The 13,931-nt window shown below is 41.7% G+C and overlaps 1 protein-coding gene across 3 annotated transcripts in view; it reads right to left on the bottom strand.

Annotated features, from left to right (window-relative positions):
* Positions 1 to 13,931, bottom strand: part of SLC1A2 (solute carrier family 1 member 2) — a 160,971-nt gene that overhangs the window by 17,420 nt on the left and 129,620 nt on the right. For all 3 annotated transcript variants that reach the window (XR_008312740.1, XM_053282049.1, XM_053282063.1), the window contains exons 7-10: positions 12,534 to 12,767; positions 10,626 to 10,820; positions 8,880 to 9,014; positions 2,408 to 2,639 (exon numbers count right to left, since the gene is read on the bottom strand). Coding sequence is in view for 2 of the 3 variants with exons in the window: in XM_053282049.1 (XP_053138024.1) it covers positions 2,408 to 2,639; positions 8,880 to 9,014; positions 10,626 to 10,820; positions 12,534 to 12,767 (796 nt within the window). In the remaining variant the exon portion in view is untranslated. The remainder of the gene's footprint in view (positions 1 to 2,407; positions 2,640 to 8,879; positions 9,015 to 10,625; positions 10,821 to 12,533; positions 12,768 to 13,931) is intronic.

Raw genomic sequence — 13,931 nt, 5'->3', positions numbered from 1 at the left:
AGGACTGATATTCCACATGATGGACAAACTGGATGCATGGGAGCATTGGGACATGAAAACATTATAAAATGCACCCACATTCAAAACAAAGCCAGCCTTTTTCTTAGATAATTAAAGGGGAAACACATGCATAACAAACAATAAACCACATATTTGGAGTTGAAATTGTACGTTAGGTCACAGAGAAAATGATGTGAAATGGATAATTAAAAAACATGTGGGGGGGGAATCATGCAGTTAACAGTCAACATCATCTGCTTATAAATATATTCTATATAACTTGTGCAAAGATATCAAACTAGGAAGCCATTTAGACAATATTACAGGGGGGAAGTAGAAATGTATATGTTATTGTATTAGTAATGTCAGGTGGGGAGGGGACCTGACCAGAGTTGCAGCAAACATGTCCTCCCCTGTAGTGAAATGTTATTTTCATATTTACAATTTCAGTATGTCTCCCATGTTTAAAAATCTTTGGGAATGACACAGCCAAATTAAAATGCTTAAAAATCCTATTTATTTCAATGGGAAAGATGTAAGTATTTGCTTAGCTCTTCTATCTAAACCAATGAAACATAACAAAGCATAAAGTTGGCTGGAACATACTCACTGGGCAGCATTCAGACTAACTTTCTGCTTGTGGAAGTACATTCCATTGGTGCCCCCATTGCCCGGAAAAGTCCATCCCTGAGAAATGGGGTTGCATGAGCCAAGGGCTATTATTTTTAAATCATGGAATTTAACACCATATAGCCATATCTGTGTCATGCAAAAAAAAAGTACAATACACGCTTATTCCATAGATATGCCTGTTTAAATTGAGATCCTAGGCACAGCACCACATGATTGGTGTCTTTCTTTGAAATTGATTCAGGGATACGTATTATACATGGCTTGTATTGTAAACTGCCATGAACTAGTGCAATTTGGTAGTAATGCAAAACCATTTTCATCATAATATATAAACTCTTTCTATCACTATGTTTTGGTTACAGGCATATCTTTATTATGGTTTCAAATGATCTATTTGATTCTATTACAAACTTTATGGGTGTTTACTCAGAGGTAAGTCCCACTGATTTCAGTGGAATTTACTCCCTAGTAAGTGTTCAATGGAGTGCAGCCCTCAAAACTTAATGTGAACACAGCCATCTAGGGTTACTCTTTCCGGTTCACCCCATGGAGACTTAGAAATTTCAGTTGGCCATCCAACTGAAACATCAAGCAGCATTCAAAATGGTTATAACAGTCCTGTGACAACAGCATATTAGGTCAGGCTGCAGCTGTAGGTCTACAAACAAAAGCATATATCTGCAAAAGATAGTTCATTCTGTACAAATCTTCAGTCAAGCCAAGCCTTTTCATTGTTAACCAGGCAAATTTTAGGGCCCAAAAAGTCAAGATGATTCTTCACTCGGCCAGTTGAGTTTCCTGAAGTTCACTTCACTCTGGGTCAGGACAATTCTTTTTTTTGATCTTTTCTTAACCAAGTTATTTACAGACTGGATTAGATACAGACCACAGAAGTGGCTAGTAATTGGCCAATATGGCAATGAAAGCAAAGCGATACATGCTTGTGAGTTCAAGAGCTCCCAGATAATGAGGTGATACAATGGGTGTGTTACCCATATAATCACAGTGCATCATGGAAGGCATTAATCAACAAAAACATTGGGTTGACTTTTACTTTTGATCACAATTGGGTGTGAGAGAAGCACAGAAGAGTGGTTCCTTCCCTGTGCATGTCTTTGGCCTGCCTTAAGCCTGTATAAATACAAAATATCCCATATTTTCTCTCTCAGTTTCTTACAGCCTGATCTCAGTCATGTTTATTGTAGGTAAGTCCAACTGTTTTCAATGGAACTGATTCCCAAGTAAGAGTGCATAAAGGATGTCCGCCTTTTTTTAATTGGTCAAAAAAAATGGCATACCCTTTGTGCACAATGCATTAGGAATTATTGTGCTGAAGTCCCTCTGAAGTAGCTGGTTTTTGTGCAGCTTCTTTTCATTTTAGTGGGGCTATATTATCCGCTCTCCTCACCTGCTGATGATTTAACTACAGGCCCAACTTCACACAAGTAGCAGCCTCCTTTGCCACAGGAAAAGTAATTAGTACTAGGATAGGACAGGATACCATATTCTGCATCTTGTTGCCTTCTATAACACACTGTGGAACACCATGTTATTTGTAAACATTGCATGCAGCCAAAGTTTAAACAATATAACAAAACAACACCACCTTTGAACACATTCAGTTTAGTGATTGTCTGGGCTTGGTGCTGTCACCTTATTATTAGTGATAATTTTTTTTAAAAAAAGAACATACATGCAAGTTAAAAAACAAAGGAAGGTGAAGTGTGACTGGCGACTAGATGCAAGTCTCAATATCCATAAATGTGAAAGGTACCTTGCATTCATCTATTATCACAGAGTTGTGAGCTGTATAAACACACTGGTTTGAGTTGTTTTCCCTGTGGTTTTTCAGGTCATCATAAATAGACTGTGTCTTGGTCATTTCAATATCTTCATGTCCTTTGTGATGGGAATCAATGTTTTCTAGCTCTGCCTTGGAGAGGTGATAGACAATGCCAGCTCCAAATGAGTCTCCCACGACATTGACAGATGTTCTCATTCGGTCTCTGTGGGGGGATGGAATTCTTTAAGCAATTAAAAATAATTTTATAGTGTACAAGGCTAAAATACAGCAAGGATCCATGATCAGAGAAAAGGAGCAATGAGAGCTTAAAGAAGAGCTTAGTGCCACAAATTGCTTCCACTTTTTATCTATATCCTTCTGAAAAATCTTTATACTCAAGAGATATAGTAAGTTGCATGACTGTGATCCTCATAATGCACAACAAATAAGAGTACCAGTCATAAATCTGATATCAAAAATGCTTAAAGCACAAAATAATGTGTGACACAAGTCTCACATGCATTGGCTGACAGTCTGCACAGCCTCACAAGGAGCTACTAAACTAACTGCGGGCAAGGCTTGGTTCACAGTGCAGCACAGGCAGAGGAGGAAGCAATTTTGGTTTATCTCCTCTCTTTGCAAAAGCCCTTTTCACACCCAGGAATATGTCTGTGAGGGCTGTGCGGGCCTCACGGACATATTCCTGGGTGTGAAAAGGGATTTTGCAAGAGCAGAGTGAAGCAAAGATCACTTCCCCTCCCCTGGCCTGTGCTGCACTAAGAGCCAAGCCTGGCCCACAGTTTGTTTAGTGGCCCCTTGAGAGGATGCAGAGATTATCAGCCAATATCTACAAATGTTCTGACCATCAGCTAATTGTAGAAGAACAGTGTAAAGAGCTAAAAACAAAGTTGATATTTATAGATATTTTATTTGAAGTTTTGGTCATCTGGTATGTCAGTATAAAATTTAATTCCAATGTTTTGATATAAAACATACATGTTTAATCCTTGCATTGGTTTATGGTTTTCACAGTGGTGTGCTTTAATCTTTTTTTTTTTTGCATGTGACCCTGGCTAAACAAAGATTTATTTATTTATATACCTCTGATTGATATATATATATATATAATCTATATGCGCTTGACTAACAAGCAGAAGGTTGCTGGTTTGAATCCTGCTGGTACTATATTGGGCAGCAGCGAAATGGGAAGATGCTAAAAGGCATCATCTCATACTGCGTGGAAGGAGACAATGGTAAACCCCTCCTGTCAGTCCTTTATTGTCCTTGCCTCTCCTGTATTCTACCAAAGAAAACTAGAGGGCTCTGTGTTTCAGGAGTGAAAATTGACTTGACGGCACACTTTACCTTAGGTGGTGTACATAATTTAAAATACAACAAATATAAAACATGATAAAACTATTAGATCAATTTTTCAATATAAAACAAGCAATTTAAAATTGATTAAATAAAGGCCTGAGAATATTTATTTATTTATATATCACCTGATACGTGATTGATCTGATTGATTTTTGCAGACAAACTCTTAGAATATCTGAGAAATCTTACATTTCACTGTTTAGGGAGCAATCCCAGCATAAACTATAAACATACTACAAATCCTCCATGTTAATGTATTGACTTAGATAGACAAAGGTCTATCTATGTGATTAAACTGTGATATAGCTAGAGATGTTCTTTTTCCCTTTTGAAAAATAGCTTTATAGGAACTCTCTGCAGGCATGAACCTATATCTCCAACCAACAAGGCGGATGATGCCATAAAACTATGCAGCCACTATGCTTCTAAGCAGCCTTCTGACTGAAGCTTCTTAGGTGTGATTATATATTAGGTAGGCAGTTCCCAGGTTAAGTCCAACTGCTCCCAGACACAAAAACCTTCACAGAGCTGATCTGCAGTGCAAGAGTGTAGGCAGGTTGCTAGATTTTTCCTCCTTGTGTAGCAGAAAAGCCTGTACCGGTGGACCTCAGTATCTGTGGGGTTTCCATTCTCTGCTATTACTGTGGATACAGAAACTGCCGATACAGAGGCATTGTCAATGGGATCATGGGGCTTAGGTTCCCAGAGGTCTGAAAATAATGGGGAAAATGGCACACACGCACACCCATAACATTTTAAAGGGTGAAATAAAGTGCCCTACCATGCTCCGTGGGCCTCCAGCTATCCAGCAATGCCCGCACAGAAGTCCAAACTCTTCCATTATTCCAATTTTTCATGGGGAGGGAAGGCTTTTTCTTACTAAATGAGCCACAACATTGCTCCCTTTTACAAAATGGCAGCTGGAAACGACTTCCAAGCTCATTTCCAGCCGTCTCCAAACTGCAGAAGTGCATAATTAACCATTTCTTTTCTGCATGTGCCAAGGTTGGTTGTCAGTTATCCGACTGCGGATAGCAATACCGTGCCTGTATTCATTTTTAGATCAGTTACATCAAGAGATATGTCTGGACAATTTCAGTTCAAGTGCATTGATTTAAGTTTCCACAGAGAGCAATTTAAAATCACCTTTATGTCATGTCCATTTCATGGATACTGGTTCTCATGCTACCTTACTTTTGGATCTAGGATTTTACCAAAGTCCTAAAATCAAATTTCTCTTCCCAACTGATCTGGAATCATTAAGTCTGTAACTTTAGACTTAGTTTTTTTTTTTAATAATACCAAAAGAAGTAAATCAAATAGAATAATTTTACAGGGGTAGTTCTGCCTTTCAGCAATTAGTTTAGAAGTTGAATCCGAACCATTTATATATACGAGACTGTTCTTCCTAATTCCCTGTTTCTCTGGGTATAGTATCTCTATGTTGGAGACCTTTCTGTGACATTTGCTAAACTTGTCAATTTCACCTTTGGGACTCATACAAATCTTGGCTATCACGATGACCGTGGATTAATTCCAGTTGTTAGCAAATAGCACTGTTCCTCAAAATGCCACTTCATATTTTGTCCAGTTTGAAGTGGATGAACAGCAACAGAACTGAAAAATCTAAAAGATTTCCTAGTGAAAATGTTGCTATCTTTTCCCCACTCTCCATCTTCTGAGGCCCACAGACCTCAGAAGATTAAATGTATCTAATCTATTTTAGCAAACATTCAGAAATACATGTTGCAACTCATTGCTACAGCCATTTTTAATCGTTCTAAGCACTGTTCTAAAATGGAGAAAATAAAACCTTATGAACTATTCTTGCGAATCAGCTGCTTTTGTAAAATTTCATTTTGGATAATGAAGAGTAGCCAATTTGTAGAAGATTTTCATCATCTTGATTTTGAAAAGCCATGAGGCTTTTAATTCTTTCCAAAAAAGTCCCCCCCCAACATATATTCCATTATTCCTCCAAGGAGCCTAGAGCAGTGTACATCATTAAGTTTCTGCTCACAAAGTGAAGTAGGTTAGGCTGAGAGAGAAGTGACTGGCCCAGAGTCACCCAGCAAGTATCATGGCTGTATGGGGATTTGAACTTGGGTGTCCCCAGTCCTAGTCCAGCACTCTAACCACTACACCACACTGGCACCTCAAACTATTTAGCCTACATCAGAAATACTTCCAAAATAGATATTTAGATCTATTTAGATCTGTACCTAAACAACTATAATTTATTTATTATTTATCATATTTTTATACCACCTGATATGTACTGTACATCTCTAGGCAGTTTAAAAATCAGCCCAGATTAAAATACATAGAACAATTAAAACAGTAGCATAAAATAATTATTAAAACAAATTATTAAAATTAATTCTAATTAAATGCCTGTGAGAACAGGTGAGTCTTGAGGATCTTCCTGAAAACAAACAGAGAAGGGCAGGGAGCATATTCCAAAGCCCCGGGGCAGCCACAGAAAAAGCCTGGTCCTGGGTTGCCACCAAACGAACTGGTGGCAACTGTAACTGGACCTCTCCAGAAGATCATAACAGGGTTCAGAACAAGGATGCGCTCTCTTAAATACCCTGGAACCAAGCCATTAAAGGCTTTATAGGTAATAATCAACACTTTGTATTTCACCAAGAAACATATCGGCATCCAGTGCAGTTCCCTTAAAACCGGTGTAATGTGGTCCCTTCGAGTTGTCCCAGAGACCAATCTGTCTGCCGCATTCTGTACCAATTGTAGCTTCCAGACTATGTACAAAGGCAGCCCAAGTAGAGTGCATTACAGTAGTCAAGCCTGGAGGTTGCCAGCATATTTACCACTGTTTTAAGGTCATTTACCTCCAGAAATGGACGGTATGTGATCACAAGATGACATTTCTCTATGTTTTCAATTACTTCATTGGCATGATAGCATACAGCGATATAAGAAAAAATACAATTCACAGAACCATGAAAGATTGGTATGTCAAATCAGATTGATTTTCCCTGAGCCGCTTTTTTTAGTATATGGTGATTGTTGTATGCTCAGGTTTGCCATCTGCCCTTTTCACCAGAAATCTCTTTTCGTTTGTGACTGTCATTTTTCCTCCACACAACTGCCAATCAGTATCCTAGCCATCTGAAGACATGCAGAAACTGTTCCTACGATTAGTCCGAGTGTGCTGATTCAAACAGGAAAGACAAAAAGCAGAGCAAGACATGCTATAGGAGCGAATGGAGTCTAGACCACTGTTTCCACAATTTCCAGCAGCCATGTTGTCTCACTATGGGGTTTTGAGCAAGTTATTATTTCATTCTCAGTTTCTAGAATTTGTAAAATGGGAATATCTGGTAGCTTACTCATGGGCCATTTCAGTCATCAGGTTTGCACACAGGAGGCTTTACCACACAGGATTCTGTTTCTTCAAAATGTGAAAGCCAGGGCTCTCACAGGCCAGCAGGGGCCGGGGAGTAAGGATTTTACAGTATGTTGTAACCTAAACAGGCTACATCATGATTGTTATGACTACTTAAATAATAAAGATAAAGTCAGACCTGTTTGAAATAAGCCGCAAGAAAGCTTATGTGAATCAGTTTGAAGAATTAACACTTTAAAATTCCAGGCATTCCACTGCTTACCATCACATCCTAAAAACCCGGAGCTTCCCTTCTTTTTTTGCTGCCTTGAGAAATCCTTCTACTCCACCTGTGACCTTTTCTACAGAAGCAAACACCATCCTTGTTTGCTCACACAGGAATTGCTTGAGGGGACAGGGTCGCCCCCGGCCCTGCTGCCAATAGCATTACCTACCAGCAGCAGGATCAGATAACACAATGGTAGGTCTTTAACTCTGTGGTGAATTATGGCTCAAGAGTCTATCCATGCAGGCAGGGCTTTTCTGTTCTAAAGTGACATATTTAAAATGACATTTCCTTGAAACCACAAACAGCCACATGTACAAATTTAACATCCGCCTACTGGCTGGAAGACTGTCCATTTTTATTCCAATATAAACATGCATTTAAAATATGAATATGGGTCCAATGGCTGCCAATGGGTTTCTCTGTTTTCTTCCTGTTTTGCATCGTGACTTCATAAATATACTTGCAGCACAGAATATAATCTTTTCCTTTTGCCAGCTTTCTGCTGGCTCTGAGCCACACCCTACCTCCCATGTACAACAACACTGTCTTTCTAGCTAGGTGCTTAAAAATCTGGCTGCTGGGTTATTGTGTTCAGATATGGCATATGGATGCTATGCTAGTCCTCACATCAGGACTAGTGAATATGATATGTTAAGTGGCTCAAGGAAGTCTCATTCACTGTACTGCTGGTAGGAACTTCACAAGAAAATAGACAATATGTGCTGTGTCACTAAGCTGCTGTTTTACAGGTGCCAACCCAAACAGGATCCTGCTCCTTGAAGCAAAAAAAGACAGACCCAGAGACCAACTGGATACCCCTGTATGAGGGCAAAGGAAGCAACCAGAATATCTACATGGACAAGCCAACTAACCCACTTAGTCCTGGCACCCCTGTGCAACCTGAGTAAGCAGGCACTCTCCTAATGACTGCCTTAAGTGCGTTGGTTGCCTGGGATGTAAATGCTGTCTGGATGTAGCTTTCTTTAAGACATGATGGGATGCAGCTTTCCCACAGGGAATAATAAACTTTGTTGGATGCATTTAGAATTGGCCTAAAATAGCATTCATTATGCCAACTATTTTAGGAGGGGGGAGGGGGGAAATGAAACATATAGGAACAGACTCTCCACATTAGAATAAACTGGGCAGATTAAGTGTAAGCAGATTCCCCCCTAATTGCCTTATTGCATACATAGTAACTTCTCAAACTTCAGATATTGTTGGAGTACAGTTGCTTTGGCCTGGAAACGATAGGAGTTGTACTCCAGCAACATCTGAGGACCCAAGTTTAAGAACCTCTAAGTCAGCTGAACAATGCCTGGTGCAGACAAAGGGTGTTTCTCATCTTGCGTTTCACTCATTGTGGAGGAAGTAACACCAGGTGAGTACTTAACATACTGCATCGCTACTTGGAAAAGTTTTAAAAAGCAGTCCTCAATGTTACTTACAGCAGCCAATCGACAGCAACAAGCAAGCTGATGTCTTGAGTGGGAAGACCCACTGCGGTGAGGATGAGAAGCATGGTAACCAGTCCTGCACTGGGTATGCTGGCAGCTCCGACACTTGCAAGAGTGGCTGTCAGGCTGTAAAATGAATATCTGCTTGTTTAAAAAGATTCTTTTGCATTTCTATTATCAATACTGGAATTGTACAAGCCTAGGCTTTGGGTTGTAAAGCATCCCAATTTTTATAGAAATACAGGGGCATTCTATAGAAACACACAAATCCTGATTTATGAAGCACTGGTGGTGCTGCTGAGTTTCAGAATGACATAGTACTGGTGATTGCATGGGAAGGCAAATTTAGATCACCTCCCCTTCTCTCAGAAGTGCTCTGTGTCATCCAACAAGATGTCGCTGAAGGATGCACAACCCACAGGGACATATTTTTGCAAGGTACAGAGTGCTTCTGGAGGAAGAGGAGAATACTGAAATCCCTCCTCTCATGTGTGCACCAGTTCTGCATTAGTCAATCTCAGCATTAGCAACTGCACTACTCATGTACTTCTTGTGTTTCCCATTAAGGGAGAGCAGGTCTTGTGGTAGAAAGCATGACCTGTCCCCTTAGCTAAGCAAGGTCCATCCTGGTTGCATATGAAAGGGAGAATAGAAGTGTGAGCACTGTAAGATATTCCCCTTAGGGGATGGGGCCCCTCTGGGAAGAGTATCTAGGATCCAAGTTCCCTCCCTGGCATCTCCAAGATAGGGCTGAGAGAAATTCCTGCCTGCAACCTTGGAGAAGCCGCTGCCAGTCTGTGAAGACAATACTGAGCTAGATAGACCAATGGTCTGACTCAGTATATGGCAGTTTCCTATGTTCCTTACCGCAACCTGAGTATCTGTGGTTTGGTGAGTTTTTTTTTTTTTGAAATTTGGGATTGGGGGTTTATTTTGGGGGTCAGGAGGTCATTTCTGGGGGCCAGGGGGCAATTTCTAGGGGCCATGGGTGATTTTGGGGGTTCAGGGGTGATTTTTTTCTTTTAACTGTTTTATTCTGTATTTTTGTGACCGTGATTCCCTTCAGCCCCTCTTTCCCATTAGTTTTAATGCCTTGTCAACCACGAATTCGCCAACCGAGAGGTTTTCCAGGAAAACCTTGCGGTTGGTGAGGGACAACTGTAATACGGGTGACAAGGCCCACCCATATTACACTGTGGAACATGTGGGCCATTATCTGTTTAAAAAACTGTCTGGCACTTCACATGTTATAAACTCTAAACAGAAACCACTTCCTTGTTTGCAGTTGTGTTTTTTCCAAGTATAAATGTAAATAGTTATTGTAAATAGGGTGTGTGTCTTTATTTATTTATTTATTTGATTTCTATACTGCCCTTCCAAAAATGGCTCCTAAGGAAGAAATAATAAATTAAAAAATAAGATGGAAAGGGCTCACAATCTAAAGGAAACATAAGATAGACACTAGCAACAGTCACTGGAGGTACTATGCTGGGGGTGGATGGGGCCAGTTACTCTCCCCCTGCTAAATAAAGAGAATCACCACATTAAAAAGGTGCCTCTTTGCCAAGTTAGCAGGTACAAATAGCTATTGTAGGGAATTGGGAAACTTCAGACAATAGTGGCAAAAACGAAGCATTTTTTTCTGCTTGTTTCAACTGAGGTTTCCAACTGTTCCCATTTTTATACTTCTATCAAGCTCTGGAATATTCTATTTCCATCATAAAACATGAAACCCACCTGACAGTGACTATCTGTCCACCATCCAATACAACTCCATTCATTTGTGCTATGAATATGGCAGCCACTGCTTCATAAAGGGCAGTTCCATCCATGTTAATAGTAGCTCCAACAGGCAAGACAAATCTTGTCACACGCTTATCAATGCCCAAGTTTTCTTCAAGACACCGGAAGGTAACAGGCAATGTACCAGCACTGAAGGGTCAAGTAAAATGAAAGATAAGTGTGGCGCTGTATATTTAGGTTTTTTTAATGCCACTTTTCTTAAACATTAATTCAATATATACAGAAAACAAATGGGGCTAAACAGTAAGGGCCGGGGCAGGAATTGTATCTTCAGGCAATCAGGAACTTGAATGAGGCCATTCCACTCCCCCCTCCCAGTATGCCAGTCTCTTTCTCCTAATTGCATGGGAGGGTTCATCTGAACCACCCACTCTAGTGCAATCTAAATACTCCAAGGATTGTGTGTATGCAAATAGAGCTTCGATTCTCTATAAGGGGGTGGTTCATCCCAACCCACCCTGCATGCAGTTAGAACAATGGGAATGCTGTGCCATGAGGGGGAGCAGGACATGCTTGTTCCTAATTGCATGTGAGTCTGGTCCATTTGGACAAACCAGGGAACTATAGCGGGAGAGGCCTACTGGGAGAGAACCCAGTGAGGTGATAGCTACAAACTGAGAGCTGGAGGAGAGATCTTCCTGAAATCTGAGGAGGCTGCTCAGAACTAAGAAGAGCCTTTATGAAAGGTAACCTTGCCCTTCTGAACCTTCAGAAGGGCAAAAAGCCTAATAGCTACCCACACAGAGACTGGTGCTGAGTTGAGCAGCTATAAAGAGAGTGTCAGCTGAAAGGAAGACTACCAGTTGAGTCCAACAGTTGCAACTGCAACAGTGAAAGTGGTGAGTGTGTGTGTGTGTGTGTGTGTGTGTGTGTGTGTGTGTGTGTGTGTGTGTGAATGAGAGAGAGAGAGAGAGAGAGAGAGAGAGAGAGAGCATGTGTGTGTTTATGTGACCCTATGTGATGGTGTTAAAGAAGTTGGAGGAGGAGAGCTGGTCTTGTGGTAGCAAGCATAACTTGTCCCCTTAGCTAAGCAGGGTCTGCCCTGGTTGCCTATGAATGGGAGACTAGAAGTGTGAGCACTGCAAGATATTCCCCTCAGGGGATGGAGCTGCTCTGGGAAGAGCATCTAGGTTCCAAATTCCCTCCCTGGCATCTCCAAGGGCTGAGAGAGATTCCTGCCTGCAACCTTGGAGAAGCTGCCAGTCTGTGTAGATAATTCTGAGCTAGATGGACCAATGGTCTAATTTGGTATATGGTAGCTTCCTATATCCCTAAGTTGGGAAACAGTAAAATGGTAAGGTCTACAATCCAATCTATACATTTTGTGCATATTTAGGTTAATTAATTAGCTAACAATAATATCATATGTTCTTTAGCCACTATACTAATATAGCCAGCATAGTGTAGTGGTTAGAGTGCTGGACTAGGACCGGGGAGATCCAAGTTCAAATCCCCATTCAGCCATGATACTTGCTGGGTGACTCTGAGCCAGTCACTTCTCTCTCAGGCTAACCTACTTCAGAAGGTTGCTGTGAGGAGAAACGTAAGCATGTAGTACACCGCTCTGGGCTCCTTGGAGGAAGAGCGGGATATAAAATGTAAAAAATAAATAAAATAAATATACTATTTCCTGGTCACTCAAAGTCTGTTTTTTTTTTTTTTTAAATCCCCAAAATAAAATAATCCCCCAAAAGCACTCAGGAGTGCATTTCATTAAGCTCAGAGCCATGAAAGTGAGCTTTGAACACCCACTCAGATATGTAATATAAACCAAGTATTACAAAGGCTTTGCATTTAATATAAGAGTTTGCTCTATAAATATGTCACATTGTGTTCAAATACCTTGAAGCTGTGCCTAGAGCAGTAATCCATGCTTGGAAAATACCAACAAAGAATGAAAAGGGATTTTTCCTTGTTACTACAAAGTATATCAAAGGCAAAAAGATCCCTCCATGGATGATAAGGCCCACAATCACAGTGACCATGTACATTCCAAGTTGCCTGGCAACTACTTCCAAGTCCTTGATTGCAATGATTTTCCCACAGATGAGGCAGGCAATGCCTAATGGAGAATACCTAGAAGAAAACACAAAACTTGACAAAATAGAAAGGATACTGGGACAGAGCTACAGGGCAAAAAAGCACATTGCGCCCAGACCCAAAGAGACACGGACACATGATTCTTTGGTGAAATTTGGGGCCCCCCAGGGGCAAGTCACATGTGAAGTGAGTGTGTGTGTATCAGCGAGGGGCCCGTTTTAAAATTTTGTCTCTGGGCCCACTCCAGCCTCGTTACACCCCTGGCCACGTTTATTGAGAGATAATTCTTTGAGTGCTAGCATGGCACTCAGCTGGGATTGGTGCTCCACCCACCACAGTGTGGTTCCTGGAAGGCCAGCCACTGAGTGGCCTTGGCCTAGAGATGAATGGCGATAGCACCTTGGCTCCGGACGGCTCCATTGCTCCAAAGCAGGAACCGCCCATCCTAGTCAACCTAGGTCAGGTCTCTGGTACTAACGACACCCTTCCGATGCTTCACAGCCATATGGGAGGATGTCACTTTACAGAGAAGAAGGGTTCAGTGGCATCCCTGATCTGTCAAACCTCAAGGGATCCCCTCTTCCTTCTTGAAGCCAAACGCTGACCTAAGTTGTATCACCCGTTTTCAGCTGTTCTTTCCCTCCGCACTGTACCTGCCAAATGTGACCGGAAAGTTACGGTGCTAACTGACTACCGGGCATACAGATATAGACCGGGGCAAGTGAAAAAAGGCGCACGCTGCCAACCAATTAGATGTGGACCCCAAAAATTCCCGCCCGGCCCCAAACAGTGACCAGCAAGGCCCAGCTTATATCTGAGGGATGGGAGGGAGGAGTGCCTTCAAGAGCCAGACTGAGCGGGAACCGGCATGCTCCCACACTTGTCGCCCTAGCCCTTCCCCGGGAGCACCCGGGGAGTCAATGGGAAGCGTTCTCCTGGTGTTCCATGCTCCTTGTGGGAAGGGGGCTGGGGCAAACAAGCAGCGCCACACATTCGAGTAGCGAGTGGCTGGCTCCTGCAAAAGCAGTGGCCTAGGCTGCAGAGACTGACTAGAGTCCAGGGTGTCAAACTACAGCCCTCCAGCCTACAACTCCCATCATTCCGGCTATTGTCACTGGGAATGATGAGAGTGACAGCACCAACACTAGCTGGAGGGCCTCGGTTTGACCCCTTGGATAGATTACTGCAGTGCTGGGCATT

This window comes from Hemicordylus capensis, chromosome 1, assembly GCF_027244095.1.
Source record: "Hemicordylus capensis ecotype Gifberg chromosome 1, rHemCap1.1.pri, whole genome shotgun sequence".
NCBI lineage: Eukaryota > Metazoa > Chordata > Lepidosauria > Squamata > Cordylidae > Hemicordylus > Hemicordylus capensis.
Note: the sequence above shows the minus strand (reverse complement) of the source record. Positions and strands in the feature narration are given on the sequence as shown.